Source organism: Podarcis melisellensis (assembly GCF_964234715.1).
Source record: "Podarcis melisellensis genome assembly, chromosome: 13".
NCBI lineage: Eukaryota > Metazoa > Chordata > Lepidosauria > Squamata > Lacertidae > Podarcis > Podarcis melisellensis.
The window spans coordinates 12,239,797-12,256,658 of NC_138545.1; the positions used below are offsets into that span (position 1 = coordinate 12,239,797).

At 39.5% G+C, this 16,862-nt stretch overlaps 1 protein-coding gene across 1 annotated transcript; it reads right to left on the reverse strand.

Moving 5' to 3' along the window:
* Positions 1-2,202: 2,202 nt before the first annotated feature.
* LOC309356027 (vomeronasal type-2 receptor 26-like) lies at positions 2,203-15,058 on the reverse strand (the record flags this gene model as incomplete). Its single annotated transcript, XM_081887209.1, has 9 exons — positions 2,203-2,244; positions 2,519-2,810; positions 3,658-3,823; positions 6,494-7,363; positions 8,322-8,448; positions 9,769-9,996; positions 11,178-12,029; positions 12,601-12,892; positions 14,916-15,058. The coding sequence occupies 9 exons, from the start codon at positions 15,056-15,058 to the stop codon at positions 2,203-2,205; spliced, it is 3,012 nt and encodes a 1,003-aa protein (XP_081743335.1).
* Positions 15,059-16,862: the final 1,804 nt, after the last annotated feature.

The window sequence follows — 16,862 nt, forward strand, 5'->3', positions numbered from 1 at the left end:
GAGGCATTTATCACTTTTATCCCAAAACAGGACTCAGATTCAACCCAAGTCAAAAACTACAGGCCGATCTCACTCCTCAATTTAGACTACAAGATATTTGCTGCGATCCTTGCAAAGAGGATGAAAAAGATTTTATCAGAAATCATACACAAAGATCAAGCGGGCTTCCTTCCAAACAGACAGATGAAAGACAATATAAGAAATATAATCAATATGATGGAATATCTGTCTGTTAGGATTGATAAACAAGCTACAATGATGTTTGTCGATGCCGAAAAGGCATTCGACAACATATCATGGGACTTCATGCTGAGGAATTTGGAATACATGGAAATTGGTAAAGAGTTTTTTAACGGAATAAAAGCAATTTACACAGAACAAAAAGCCAAATTGATTATAAACAATGTAGTCACAGAAGAAATAAGGATACAAAAGGGAACAAGACAGGGGTGCCCGCTTTCACCGCTACTTTTTATAACGGTATTAGAAGTTCTCTTGAACTCAATTAGACAAAACAAGGAAATAAAGGGGGTGACACTTGGCCAGAACGAATATAAGATCAAAGCGTTCGCAGATGACTTGGTAATAATGATTGAAGAGCCAATAAGTACGGTAAAAGAGGTTTTGGAGGAAATGGAACAGTTTGGAAGTGTGACAGGTTTCAAATTAAATAGGGAAAAAACAAAAATGATTGTGAAGAACATGGATCAAGATCAAATAGAAATAATGCAACAACAAACACAAATAGAGGTGGTTAAAAAGGTGAAATACCTGGGAATATGGATAACTCCCAAAAATATAGACTTATTTAAAAACAATTACGAACCAGCGTGGAAGGAAATAAAAAGGGACATGGAGGTGTGGGGGAGGCTGAAATTGTCATTTTGGGGAAGGATCTCTACAATCAAAATGAATGTCCTCCCAAATATATTATTTTTATTTCAGAGTATCCCTATAATTAAGGGGAATAAGATCTTTAAAGAGTGGCAGAGAGCGATCTCTAGATACATCTGGCAGGGCAAAAAACCGAGAATCCAATTTAAATTATTAACAGACTTAAAAGAAAGAGGAGGCTTTGCCCTGCCAGATTTGAAACTGTATTATGAGGCATCATGTCTCTGCTGGGTGAAGGAGTGGATTAAGTTAGAGAACAACAAATTGCTGGACTTAGAGGGATACGAAAACAGATTTGGATGGCATGCCTATCTATGGCAGGAGAAAAAGAGAGTCCATAAAGGTTTTGAGAACCACATCTTCCGAGGTCCCTTAATAGAGGTCTGGGACAGGTATAAAAATCTATTAGAACCTAGAACACCACGCTGGCTATCACCTCTAGAAGTCATGAGCGTAAAGGGAATCAATATGAGAAGTAATTGGATAACATACGGCCAACTGCTATTTAAAGAAGGGGGAAAGTGGAAAATAAAACCGTATGAGCAGGTAAAAGAACATGTATACGATTGGCTGCACTACTTCCAAATAAATGAGATGTTTAAGAAAGATAGTAAAGAACGAGGCTTTGCGGATAAGGAATCGAAATTTCAAAGTGAGGTTATTGATAATGATGGCAAAAATTTATCTAAAATGTATAAACTGTTGTTATATTGGAATTTGGAAGATGAAGAAGTTAAGTTAGTGATGATCAGCTGGGCCAGGGATGTGGGTCATAATATACAATTCGAAGATTGGGAGAAACTGTGGAATGAGGGATTAAAATTCACTGCTTGTATGACGTTAAAAGAAAACACGATGAAGATGTTTTATAGATGGTACATGACGCCGGTAAAACTGGCAAAAATGTACAAGACATGCAATCGGTGCTGGAAATGCAGGGATAAAGAGGGCACTTTCTTCCATTTGTGGTGGGATTGTAAGAAAGTGAAAGACTTCTGGGAGAAAATATACAATGAGTTAAAGAAGATTCTAAAATACACATTTACGAAAAAACCAGAAGTCTTTCTGTTGGGAATGGTAGGAAATGAGATAAAAAGGGAAGACTGCAAATTCTTTAGATATGCAATCACAGCCGCAAGAGTGTTACTGGCCCAGAGTTGGAAACAGCAAGAAATACCGACCATAGAAGAGTGGAGAATAAAACTGTTAGATTACGCAGAGCTAGACAAATTGACAGGAAAGATTAGATACTTAAGAGACCAAAAGTTCATCGAGAACTGGGGGAAATTTGTGGAATATCTGGAATGTCTAAGTGAAGGACAGATGACGCTTAAGGGATTTAAAGAAGCTCTGTAAGAAAAGTAAGAAGTATTGTTTAAAGGGAATAAGAAAAAAAGAGATAAATAATGTCAATACAAATTTGAGAAATATGTAATTATAACTACGACTATGAATGATTTACGGAACAGTTGAGGGAAGTCCAAAAGAGAAATAAGTAATGGAAAAGATGTGAAACTTATGCATTTTGTTTTGTATTATTTGTGGATTAATAAAAATTATATGCAAAAAAAAAAAAAAACATGTCCCAGTTGTGAATGCTTCAACCCATTTAGAATCATGTTACCTGTGGAATCTTGTAGCAGCTTAAGATGGAATCCATGTAGATTGACGTTTCAGAGTCAAGACCCCCAATAACAGCTATCAGGTTCTTCTCAGCACCACACTTGTAGTTGGGAACAGTCTTCTCATGGCGAGAGACAAGATTCAAAGTATTCTGATAAGTCATCCTTGCATTGAAGTAGCTGTCATAGATCTGGAACCCCAGAGTGATGTTTAGTAAAATCTTGGCGTTCTCATTAACTTCCTTCACAGCAAAGACTAAGGATAGGGCATGCTGGTAGTTCTTTGGCACTGCACTGAAGCAAGAGAAAAAAGATGATGCGTATAATGGGTTTTCTTGCTTTCGCTGGTGTATAGTCTGCAGACTAATTCACACTGTCCATCATCAAACCTGTATATTTATTTCGTATGGATGAGAAGGGAGTTTCAATCCCATTAAATATTTGCTCTGTGCTGCACAGAATCACCATAGCAAATATATAAAGAATGCAAGAAGATGATGTTCAGTACTGTATATAAAGAGTAAACCTGCTCAAAAAATTGCTAATGCACCCATGGGGATTAGTTCATGGATTTCCCCACTTGTCATCCTTTTCTGTTCATGACGCTTATACATGAAAATTCATCACTTTCATTGTAAATTTTGCCTAATATACTCATGATTTTATGAAATTTTGCAACAGTTTTGTATGCTGTCTGTAACAATAAACAGTATGTATTTATAGTGACACTTTACCCTATTATTTGCATTTTTGTACACACTACTTAGATGGAAAACTGTATAGCAGAATTCATTAAAGTGTGAATTTGAAGGGATAGCTCTTTTGTTGTTATTGTTTAGTCATTTAGTCATGTCCGACTCTTCCCCTATTGTTCCAGCAATTGTGAAAGAGGTAGGCTGTTTTTAATTGTGAATGAAATCAAAGTACTCCCCCATCTCTATTTATAACCAGCCCAGGGGTGTCTCTTCTCCTTATTGACTCCAACTCCACCTACTGTTGGTCTCCCTGCTTTCCATCTTACAAGTCTCATTGAGCACCTGCCACCACAAGCAGATTGCTTCATGAACATGGCGTTGCTTCTGTTATCTAGTATTTTCCCGACTTGGGACTTTTTTACCCAGAGAATGAAAAATCTTCTTACGCATATTCATCAGCAAGCATTTCATTTGGCTTCTCCTTGAAGTATAGTGGAGTGAAGGAGGGTAAGAATAGCTGTGAAGTGATACCACCGATGATGAAGTGCCCAGGCTGATAATATTGGTGTTGGACATGGATGGGGTCAGTCACACAATGCAAAGCAGGATGTTCTGAAAATAGAGGGAACATGATGGGTAGCAGCAACAAAAGTACCTCTAATATCCTGAGATGAAAGTCTACTCTTCTTAACATTAAAGCACCTGTTTCAGTCTAAACTCATTATCATCCTCCACTGTCAACCTCCACTGAAATCTGTTGCTATGAGCAGCTCAGGCTGTTGGTATACGTGGTAGATCAGTTCTCATTGGAACTGGGTAGTCTTTATAAACATTCTGAATTTCACTCTGGCATATACTTGTTGACACCAAAGTGCTATGTGGCTATTGCCGAAGGAAGGCTGAATCACAGTGCCTTGAGATAATTTTATGGTTCATAGTCCCTGGGGCATTGCAATCTACCATAGTTGGCATTATGTGTAATATAACCATTGAGCAAATCATGTTTTACTCCTCTTGACAAAGCTCTTCTGTCCTCTGTTGTGAGACAGGCAATACAGTGGTACCTCAGGTTACATACGCTTCAGGTTACATACGCTTCAGGATACAGGCTCCGCTAACCCAGAAATATTACCTCGGATTAAGTACTTTGCTTCAGGATGAGAACAGAAATTGTGCTCCGGCAGCACGGCAGCAGCAGGAGGCCCCATTCGCTAAAGTGGTGCTTCAGGTTAAGAGCAGTTTCAGGTTAAGTACGGACCTCCGGAACAAATTAAGTACTTAACCTGAGGTACCACTGTAAATGCCTACGTTCCACAAAACTAGAGAGAAAATCTAACACCCGCAGATGGACCATAATGAACATGCTTTGCTTGCAGCATGGCCCAGGTCCATTTTGTAAGAGCTCCATTTCAAAGGGAAGGACCACCTGATGAGATGGTCGATGCAGGAGAACCTCTCCTGCATGGTGCAGTAATAAGTTTGATGTTGTATAATAATAATAATAATAATAATAATAATAATAATAATAATAATAATAATAATAATAATTTATTTATACCCCGCCCATCTGGTTGAGTTTCCCCAGCTACTCTGGGCAGTTTCCAACCAAATATTAAAAACAATACAGCATCAGACATTAAAAACTTCCCTAAACAGTTGTCTTTTAAAAGTAAAATAGTTGTTTATTTCCTTGACATCTGCTGGGAGGGCATTCCACAGGGCAGGCACCACTACCAAGAAGACCCTCTGCCTGGTTCCCTCACTTCTCGCAGCGAGGGAACTGCCAGAAGGCCCTCAGCACTGGACCTCAGTGTCTGGGCTGGATGATGGGGGTGGAGATGCTCCTTCAGGTATACAGGACCGAGGCCGTTTAGGGCTTTAAAGGTCAGCACCAACACTTTGAATTGTGCTCGGAAACGTACTGGGTCAATTTCAAATGGATCTTTTCATCTTATTTTAATACTATTGTGGTTTAATGGTTTTATTGTGCATTTTAATGGTTCTCTTTCTATGTCTTTAGCTTGTTGTACTTTATGTGTGTAAGCCACAAATTGAGTCCCAAACTGGGGAAAAGGTGGGATATATTATGAAGGATAAGAATAAGGATAAGGATAGGTGAAATGATCTTTTACCCTGTCCCAAGCTGCAAAGTGCTTTTTAAACCCATGCCAGCAGCAGACCTTCAGCTTACTTTATTAGCTCATTGGCATCCAATGTAAGTCTTAATGCAGTGGCATAATCTGTTGTTAATATTCTTCTCAAACTACTGGCTTGCTCACACAGTTTGGTCACACTGGGTATGAAGCTTCTGGGGCACTGTAGCAGACACCACAACCATGAAGCCCAACAGAAGGTGAGAGGTGGCGGGTGCTGGATTTTGGTGTCACCAAGGGTGCCACTAAAATTTGGACAGTCTAGGAGGCCATAGATTGTTTAATGAGCCCAAGGCCTGGAACAATGTTTTTATTTGTTTATTATTTTCATTTCTATACCACTTTATATTTTTAAGAAAAATCTCAAAGTGGTTTACCGCACATTAAACATCAATAAAACAATCCAGAATCAAACACCTGGCACCAAAAATATGTAATGGAGGAGGCGGCATATGGAGAATGGAGGTTTGGAGGGTGCCAGCATCATAACAGGCCATTTCTGTGGTGGGTCCCTGTTTGCAGAATGATTTCCCCAGCATATATTTTGGCACCACGTGAAAACATTCCTCTTTGGCTGTTAATGATTCTGTGGCCTTTTAAAGCAGGATGAGTTTTGTCTTCCCCCCATTTTACTATTATAAAATTGTTTAATTTGTGTTTTATTCTGTAAACCACCCTGTGGTCTCTTGATGAAGGGGTGTATATAAATTTAATAACTAAAAATAGTGATAATCTATATATGACATGGCACAGTGTCCACATGGATCAACTGTAAATTAGTTTTAATGATGGCACTGGAACAATTGTAGAGGGAACATGTTTCTTTGAACTGGAAACCTTTTAAGCAAACATAACTGATGGACAACATTAACCTAACATTTAAACAAAATATCTTTATGTAGAGAAAAGCATAGCATTTGGGGGGGGGGCAGAGATGTATTCGTAAATATGCCACCTCTGATTAATGGTCAATATCCTATCTTCAGACTCTCATTGGACATATTCCACCTATTTGCTCAGCAAAATTAAATGGAAATAAAGCCTATTTCAGTCAACTGGATTTACTTCTGAGTATCATGATTTCAGTTGTTTGACTTTTAGTTATTTCTCTTTTTTAGCTGCTCTTTACTGTTCAGTTCAGGTCTGAGGACAATTATATAGCATTTAGGGGAGAAAATACAGCTCAGTATCCCTGCGCTGGAGGCCAAGATAGAGAAGATCTCCACAGCCACCATGTATTTTCCTTTGGTGCTCAGAAACGTTGGAACAAAAGAAAGCCAAACACTGCAAAACACCAGCATGCTGAAAGTGATGAATTTGGCTTCATTAAAAGTGTCTGGCAGTCTCCGAGCAAAGAAAGCCACAACAAAGCTGACAAGAGCCAGCAATCCCATGTAACCAAGAATATAGTAGAACATGTGGGCTGATCCTTCATTGCATTCCACTACAATTTCTTCAGGAAGAGAATGCATGTCTAAATCTGGAAAGGGAGGGTCTGTACATAGCCATAGTATGCAAATACCTACTTGGATAACTGAACAGCTGAAAATAATAGAGTTTGAGAATCTTTTCCCCACCCATTTCCTTATTTTGGATCCTGGCTTGGTAGCCATGAAAGCCAAAACCACAGTGAGGGTTTTTGCCAAAACAGAAGAAACAGCTACTGAAAAAATGATACCGAAAGCAGTTTGTCGTAACTGACAAGTTAGTGTCTGAGGCTTTCCAATGAATAGCAAGGAGCAGAGGAAGCAGAGCAGGAGGGAGATGAGCAGAGTGTAGGTGAGGTTCTGGTTGTTGGCTTTGACAATGGGAGTCTTCCGGTGCTTGACAAAGATTCCAAACACCAACACTGTCATTGAAGATAGTGACAGAGCCAAAACAGTCAAACTGATGCCCAAAGGTTCATCATAAGATAAAAAGTTCAGATATTTCAGAAGGCACTCGTTTCTCTCTTTATTAGGATATTTATGTTCTTGGCATTCAAAACAATCATCCATATCTTTAAAAAGAAAAAGAAAAAGGTAATAGTATTTTAATCAACAAGTTCTTCCATATTATACTGTATTACCGAAGTATAATAGAGATATTGAATGGACTGATGTTATTGCATGGACTGATGTTATTGTTGATTATCTAACATGCTGGCAGATTACCATAGAACTATTTAGTTTCCCTGTGGCTAGTATGAGAAAATGCTTAGCCCAGAAGTGCATTTGTTTCAAATGCAGAAAAGACCCTTGTAAAGCAGCACCATGAAAAATTAACCCCCCTAATTTCAATTAGAAGGGGTTAGAAGATACATCTCCTTCTTGCCCCTGCTTCCTGGTCATATGCTTATCTAGGTTTAGGGGAAAACGAAAAACCCTCTTATTTAGCATTAGTCCGTCCCCCCCGAACTATTTGACCAGAGGGTGCAAAATGGAGCAGGTGGTCTCTTAGTTGGCACTTGATAGGAAAGAGTGGGAGCCTCAGGGTGGATTGGATGGGCTGTACAAATTTCTGTCTAATATTCCTGATGGTGACTGTTGTAGGGTGGCCTAGGGTGGTGTGTGTGTGGTTTTCTGTCTTTCAACGAAAGTTTTATCCAGCACTCTATAGCCTTCCCAGCTTCCCTTGCTTCCTGATCTGAAAAAGCCCCATGTCACCCCCCCCCCCTTATTGAACCATAGGCATGTGGGAAGCCTGCAGACTGCAGACAACTGGTTAGATTACTGGCAAAATGAAATAAAATACACCCACGAACACTCTTCAGCCATCACAAATGGAATGTGAATAAACCTTGCAGATGAGAATTTCAGCAAAGTTTCTCTCCTTTGATCATTTTCAAATGCAATTGCTCATAATGGGTCAGCAAAGGTTTTTTTTTTTAAATGGAAGTATTTATTATTATTTTGTGGCATAACCCTATGAGATACAAAAAGGTTCTGAACATCCTTTAGAAAATGATGTCTCCTTACCCTTCGCATTTGAAATCTTCCCCTCTGCACATGGAAGACACTCATAGCAACAAAATGGCTTGCCCTCCTTCTTTTTTCTGCTGAAACCTGGATAGCAGTAGTCATTACACAAGGCAAGGGGGATAGCCTGCTCATAAAAGGGAAGAGATAACATTTATAAAATCTCTCGTAACAGTGAGGTTGCTGAATTTAACAAAGAGCATCATGTGCCTCTGATAGGGTTTTGTATGTTTATTCAACCAGAGTTAACATGAAGGGTGAGGGGTCAGCACCCTTAGAAGATACCACTTCCTTTTAGTAGGGTGTTTTCTTGGTGGGGTCATGCTGGATGAATTGCTGAAAAGATAGGATCTATGTTTTGAGTCATTCAGGAATCTTTGCCCTCACTCTAAATAAGTTGAGGTTTCCCCCTTTAAATTAACCCATTGTCCTCTTACAGAACTTTGTAGAGTTGTAATGCCAGCATGTGTACCGTTTAATACCTGGTAGGCTGGGATCACACTGGGGAAGAGAAGCCTTGGTGAGTAAAACCATTACAGAAAGAAGATATATGTGCAATTTCATATTGTAATGAACAGGTTGCTAAATTGTAACAAAAGATCATATACTTCACAGGGAGGTTGTATTCAGGCTGCTATTGATACTAACTCGGGAAAGAAGAGGAATGTTTTAAGCACTGACAGAGAATGGCACATTCTTTTTTCAGTGCTGTGTATGTGTGTGTGTTAGTGAACTGCTACAAAACAAAATGAAATAGCTTTGTGGTTGTTGTTTTTTAAAAAAATGGAACAAAAATGTTAAGAATAATAAAAAGAAACATTGATCTCATATGGAATTAGGTTTGCATTCCCTAAGTAATATCTGATTTGGGACTTTCACACAGAAAATGATCCTTTGTCCTCATTCCAATTTATCTTCTCCCCTAAAACCAATCCTTTTTTTTCTGGTGGTACTCACCAGTACACAGTATTGGCACCCTCCCCCTACAATCAATGCTCAGCTGTGTAGGGAGCTGTGCCATGAGCAAAGGCCTGCTGGGGTCTGGTCGCTGCCACACACACACACACACACACACACCGGGCTAGCTTGAGCACACAAATCTTGCTCCCCAAGGAGCCTGAAAATGGATGGTGCAGCATGTGATGTGCTTCCCCCACTGTGCACTGTGCACAGCTGCTGGTCATATGCATTCTGGTTGCCTAGATGGTGGCACTCACAATGGTCAGGGCAGGAGCTGCTTTTGAGTGCCAGCACCTTTTTTATAGGAAAAACAGGTGCTACCTAAAATTGATTTTACAAAAGGATGTGGGGAAGGTCAAACAATATTTAGTATTTACTCCGTTATTCATTCATATGTTTTAGTTCTATTCCAGCTTTTCACAAATGGCTTCCAAGAGTAGGATTAACTGATCAACTTTGTACCCTAGACTATCCAGTCTGACCCTACCTGGTTCAATTGGTTGTGCCATGTAATCATTGTCTCGTTGATGGAGATCTGTCCTTCCAGTGGTTCTTGAGGCTCCATTCTTCCTACTTTCACTTTTAGGAAAGATTTGTTTGGGAAAGTGACCCAATTGATAATATCAAAACCAGCTAACAATTCACCCTTCTCATCAAAGGACACTTTGTCACCAGCACTGTTGTTGAATGAGATGCTCCTAAGAAAAGCATGAAGCTAGAGTAAAAGATGTTTAAGTCAGATTTTTGAAGTGTGAATGTGCTTTATAAGCAATGTGCTCTGTGCGGCACTGCCCTTGAGATTGGTCTGGAAACTGTAGTTGGTGCAAAATACCCCATACACTGGGACAGAGTACTGCTTATACTGTATATTACCCCACTTTTTGAAGAATTGCATGGGCTGCCAATTAACTACTGGGCTAAATTCAAAGTGCTGGTTTTGGCATATAAAACCCTACACAGCTTGGGACCATGATACCTGAAAATGTTTTCTTACCCCTTATATCAGGGGTCAGCAAACTTTTTCAGCAGGGGGCCGATCCACTGTCCCTCAGACCTTGTGGGGGGCAGGACTATATTTTGAAAAAAGAACAACCATGAATGAATTCCTATGCCCCACAAATAACTGATAAATGCATTTTAAATAAAAGCACACATTCTACTCATGTAAAAACACGCTGATTCCCAGACCGTCCGCGGGCCGGATTTAGAAGGCAACTGGGCCGGATCCAGCTCCCGGATATATAAGGCATGGGTTTGCCTACCTATGCCTTATAAACTCAGTTGATCACTGCACTCTTCTTGGAGGGGCTCCTGCAGAAACCATCTTATCAGGAAGTACATTCCAAACAATCTAAGAAATTGGCCTTTAGTCTTCTGGCTAAAGTCTTTAGTCTTCTGGCTTTAGTCTTCGGCCCAGTATACCTGAAGGAGCATTTCCACACCCATCATCCAACCCGGACACTGAGGTTCAGCGCCAAGGGCCTTCTGGCGGTTCCCTCACTGCGAGAAGCAAAGTTACAGGGAACCAGGAAGAGGGCCTTCTCGGTAGTGGTGCCCGCCCTGTGGAACGCTCTCCCATCAGATATCAAAGAAATAAAAATCTATCTGACGTTTAGAAGATATCTGAAGGCAGCCCTGTATAGGGAAGTTTTAAATGACTGGGGTTTTAATGTATTTTTTTTTATCTTTTGTTGGAAGCCACCCAGAGTGGCTGGGGTATGAATAAATAAATAAATAAATAAATAAATAAATAAATAAATAAATAAATAAATAAATAAATAAATGCATATCATAAAACTCAATGTACATTGATGGTCCCATATAAACAAACAAATATTGTCAATTTCATAGTCAGTTCCTAAAAATATAAATAGGCAATAACATATGGTACATCACCTTTAAAAGACTTATCTTTGAAATCTCCAGAAGGTCTCTATCCGCAATGGTTCTGTATCTGTTTCTAGATGCATATAAGGCATTCAGTGCATGTGCAACAGTGTATACAGCATTATAAATGCTATAACTTTGGCTGGTCATACTCATTTCGAAAAAAGGTCCAGGAAGTCTCTCCAGCATCTCCTTTCCTGTGCAGCATCCATTACCCATGTCAGTATCTGCAGTTAATGAACAGCTGAATGCTTGTTCCCAGAAGGCCCTGATAAAGCCATCTTCATCAGAGATGGAGGGATTCCGGATCTTAAGGAAATCTTTGAACCCCTTCACCTCAGTAGAATGAATGGCAAAAGACAAGGCACCGTGGAAAATGTTTACATCCAGATTGTGGAAAAATGGCTCCAATGAAAAGTCCCAATGGGCTGTCATAACCCACACCTTGCTTATGGGAATCATAATATCCGTTTCAATTAGATTGAGCACTACTTGCAAAATCAACATCATGTGAGGATCAGCACTTGCAACACAGACATTGACGCTTGTCTCATTTAGTGAAGCTATTATATCCATATAAATGTCGTAAAAGTTAATCACACCTAAAATGTTGCTCTGTTTTGGCATCCTTTTAGCGAAGGCTGTACAGATACCATTCCGGGAAAAGATGTGGTCCATGGTCTGGATGAATTTTTCTCCTTTATCATCACCCATAGCCAGGATCCCAACCCACTTCCACTGAAAATGGAGCAGCAGCTTGACAATTCCGGTGTACTGATGCTCTTCCTTTGGCACCATGCGATATAAGGGAGAGCGCTGAGTTACATCGCTCACACCTGGTGCATATAAACAATAGGTGACCTAAGCAAGGAAAATAATGTTTGTTTCCATTGGGGGAAATGTTCGCTTAATTATAATAGTGATTGTTTCTTTCATATTTGCTACACAAAATAGTCGATGCTAAACCCTTAGGCACCTTGTTTGCCCATTGGTATTTTAGTTTGCCCACAGGAATCTGTTTGGCTGCTGTGAAAAGAGCATTCTGGAACAGACAGACCACTGGCCTGATCTAGCAGGCTCTTCTTATGTTCTTATGCATGTGGGATCTCTCACCACTTTTAACTTCACACAACATCTCAGAACATCTACCCCTCAAATCTTCCTTACTTGCAGACAGAGCCAGTGGCAGCTCTGTATCAGGAAGTTTTTAATGTTGGACAGTTACTGTGTTTTTATTATGTTGGATGCCACCCAGAGTGGCTGGGGCAACTCAATCAGATGGATGGAGTATCAATAATAAAATTGTTGTTGTTGCTGCTGCTGCTGCTGTTATTGCTGTGAAATATCAGCGGCACCCTGTCCAATGCTAACATTTGGTGCCTACATGGAGATGCCAGGAATTAAATCTGGGACCTTTCCTTTGTCATCCTACCTGTGGAATCTTGTAGAGGCCTAAGACAGTAGCTATGTGGAATGATGTTTCAGAGTCAAGGCCTCCAATGACAGCAATTAGATTTTTCTGCACATCACAGTTGTAGTTGAGAACAATCCTCTTCTGATTAAAGAGAAGATTCAAAGTGTTCTGGTAAGTTATCTGTGCATCAAAGTGACTGTCATAGATATGGAACCCCAAAGTGATGTTGGGTAAGATCTTGCAGTTCTCATTGATCTCTTTTACAGCATACGCCAAGGACAAGACATGCTGATATTTTTTCACCATCACACTGGAGTAGAGAAGAAGAAAAATATAGACTCATACTGCATTAACTGGCATTCTGTCTCGATATCTCCTTTCTATCCTTGACTGCTTTTGTAGGAGCAGCTTTCAGCATTGCCTCCTGTACCTGCATCATCTCAACATCAGCAAAGCCCTGGTGGGTCGATCTGGTCCAGCATCTTTTTTTCTACAGTGTCTAAGCAGATATCCATGGGAAACCCACACAGAAAATATGTGAGCAATAGCCCTTTCCCACTGCCTCTTTCCCAGCAGATTATTATTCAGCTGTGTGCTGGCTATAAACCTGGGTGTAACACCCAGTAATCATTTTTTTCTAGAAAAAGAGGTGCTGGGACTCGCTATAAATACCTCCATTGTTCTCTTATAATGGCAATGACATCCACCTGCGAGGTGAGAGAACTGAGTTCCTGTGAATTCCAGCTGAAAAGAAAGCCCTGGTCATCATAGACTAGTAGGTTTCAATAGCCTCTTGAGAACATTTTTGTTGGTGGCCATCTCTACATATTGTGATAGTTAGTTCCATAGTTTATGTTTGGGTAAGCAGTGGTTATATATTGTCTGCCCAGAATATCTAACCATTCCGCTTCATTGGATGAGCCTCAATTCTAAAATTGTGAGACAGGGAGGAAAAGAAATGTCTCCTCATTTAATCCAAAGCATGAATAATTTTAGAAACCTCTGTAATGCCCTTGCCTTCCTCAACTTTTTTTTTTCTAAAGTAAAAGGTTTCAAAAGTTACAACCTTTTCTTAATAATGGAATTGCTTCATGCTCATATGATTCCGGTTGCTCTTTTCTGTGTTTTTTTTATAACTCTACAATATCCTTTTCAAGACTTGAACTGCAGACCATCCCAAATGTACAAAGGTAGAGTATACAAAGGCATTATGGTATTTCCAAATCCATAATATTTAATAAAGCCTTTTCAAAACTGTCACATAGAGGGCTGACATTTTAATTGAATCATGACATAGTCATGTCACTGTCATATCAGATCTCATCTCTCTCTGTGTGTTCATAGATAGATAAATTGCCCCAGAGTGCATCCGAGCTATGTTTGTCATTTGAATGCCAATTCAATTTTGGGGAAATATCCTTTCTCAACTCCTCACAATCCCTTTTTATTTTTTACAACCCATATCATTGCTTAACTTCAAAATATGTCATTCATGAAGAAGTTAAAAAGCATTGTTCCTAATACAGATCTTTGGAAGATCACCACTCTGATGTCCATTTCTTCTTCCTACTCTCTGTTTTCAGTTTGTCAACCAGTTAATGTCTTATTATCCCATGACTAATTAATTTGTCCAGAAGCCTTTGGTGAAGGCAATACTTTTTGGAAAACTTGAGTAATTTCCAGAATATTGCATGGACACCTTTCTAAATGCTTTCCTTATAAATTCTCTCTCTCTCTCTCTCTCTCTCTCTCTCTCTCTCTCTCTCTCTCTCTCTCTCTCTCTCTTATAATATAACCACTGAAGATTCACCTAACGGCCTGTTTTTTAATAGCTAAGCTAATAATCATCATTCGATCTCTTGGTTTCACTGCAACCAATGCAATACTAAACAAGAAGTTCTTCACAGTTCTCTCCAGTCAGTCTAACCATTATAGTCATTGGAACTTATTTGCTGTTTTGATCCTGTCTGACAGCAGTGATAATTGGGGTGTATGCATTGGGCCAGAGAGGGGAAAGCTAAATACATAGTCATAGGGTTGGGTTTAAATTCTAGAAGTATGTGGTGTGAGAGAAATTATAGAATCAAGTCTAACAAGGAAACTACATGTGCATCCCCGCCACAAAAAAATTGAACACCATTCCCTCCAGTATAGAAACCCAAGTGGTTATTTTTTTAAAAAAAAACAATCATTGCTAGTAGGACCTTTTTATATAATTTATCCAAGGAGAATGAGGCAGCCAATCACTATTAGTCACTATAGCTACATTATACATCCAAGTTCACAAAACAATCAAATGTATGCAATGGAAAACAAGACAATGGCTTCCTTACACAGGTTCAACATCATACTTTGGTTTTGGCTGTGTTTTGAAGTCTGCACCCTCTGAAAATGAGAAGATCTGGGAAGTGATCCCACCAATGATAAAGCTCCCTGGCTGATAATACTGGTATCTCACCCGGAGGGGATCATTCATGGTACACAAAGCTGGATTCATATTGCAATCAGTTTGAGGCAACAGCAGCAGCAACACCAGGAGTTGTAAGGACAAGAAATACCCTGTCATCCAGAAGGAAAAATGGTCTTCCTTTGACAAAGAACTCCTGGTTCCTTTCTTGATCATTCTCATCTGTCACCAACCTGGTTACAAAAGCATAGTCTCACTGAATCTAAAGCCTTTTAATAAACTGATCTGCTACCTGCCCTCTAAACTTAAAGGGGGGAAAGGGCGACGCAGTACTGTATGAACTCTCCCCCCTTTCTGACTAGTTTGAGGGCTATTATATATACATATTTAAAAGAATAATATGACCTGTTGCAGTAAGGACAGGGAATAATTGGGATCTTAGATAATTATACAGGATGAACAAGCATCTCCCCAAAGTATTGCATTCAGAAAGGCACCAGCTGTTGCAGGACTGCAAAATAAATATAGACCATTCCAGTTCTTAATTAGTTTTACAATGTTAGAACAATTGTAACTTCCACTGTTATTGCAGTACCATTTGTTCCCCCTGGAAATAGCATAGGTTTTTGATGCCTGGGCAAGAGGAGTGGAAGAAATCTATAGGAAATTGGGTAGGGTGGGTTTGCCCTGCTTTTGTGGCTCAGATTTTTTTTAAAAAAAAATATTTGTTTGTTTGAAACATCTTTTGTCTTGTCTTAATAAAATAAAATAGAAATGTATTTCAGTGTCTCAGAGATAAACATTGATTGATTGATTGATCGATTGATTGATTGATTTGAAACATCTTTTTAAAATATATATTTTTTAAAAAAATACTTGCCAGGTACTGATTGCAGTATACACGTTTCAGTCTCAGTTGTGGTGCAAGGTGACTATAGTAATGATGGTAGCATCTGACAAGGATTTCCCACACACACACACACACACAAGGTGTAAAATAGACACTCCCCCACAGAGAAACCCTTGCTCTCTAAATTAGGTAAGCCACCTCATCTTGAAAACCCACTCTTTAGACCTAAATCGGAACAAGTGCTGTTTCTTCCAATTCAACTCTAAACCATGGATTTTCATGGGGAAAATTGGTGGGGCAAATGAAGGTGTGGATGAATCCTATGTATTAGGCTTGGGTCCTAGTTTTCTGATAGGCTGCAGTAGGCTCCAAGTCAGATATGGTCCAAATCTGATAGGTGGTGATCATATTGGCCAGCATGGTCACAGGAGGGTTGGAGTTCAGATCTGATCAGGAAAGGCTGGAAACTCTATGTTGCTATTCAATGATATGAGTTTGAGATGAGTTTCACAGAGTGGACAACTGACAAGGTTGGCAAAGTTTGGAAGGCAACTGACAAGGTTGGCAAAGTTTGGAAGGCCTGCTGTGGGTCCTTGGATTGTTAGTGGAATGCAGCCAAGTGTTGCAAAAGCCATGAGGATAGCATCTGACAAGTCTCTCTTAAAGGTTGTTCTAGAACTGAGAAGCCACCACCAAAATATCTAGTAGCCAGCCAGCCATTTTACATATAATTTATTTGGTGACGGAGCAGAGCCTCTATCAATGAACTTCACGATCAGTTAGAGATATATATGGCAAGGCAATATTTCAATAGCTTGGTCCAAGATTTTATGGGCTTTAAATGTAAGAATGAGAATTTTGGGGGGTTACCATGTCAAATAACCTCATTTGAAATTCTTCTTGAGCAAAATAATAAAACCAAAATAATAACAAAGCTATATTTAGTACTCTAAATATATACCAAACAATCTCTCCGTACTCCATATAAAAGGAAATAGGAATGGGACTTAGCAAATATTGGGT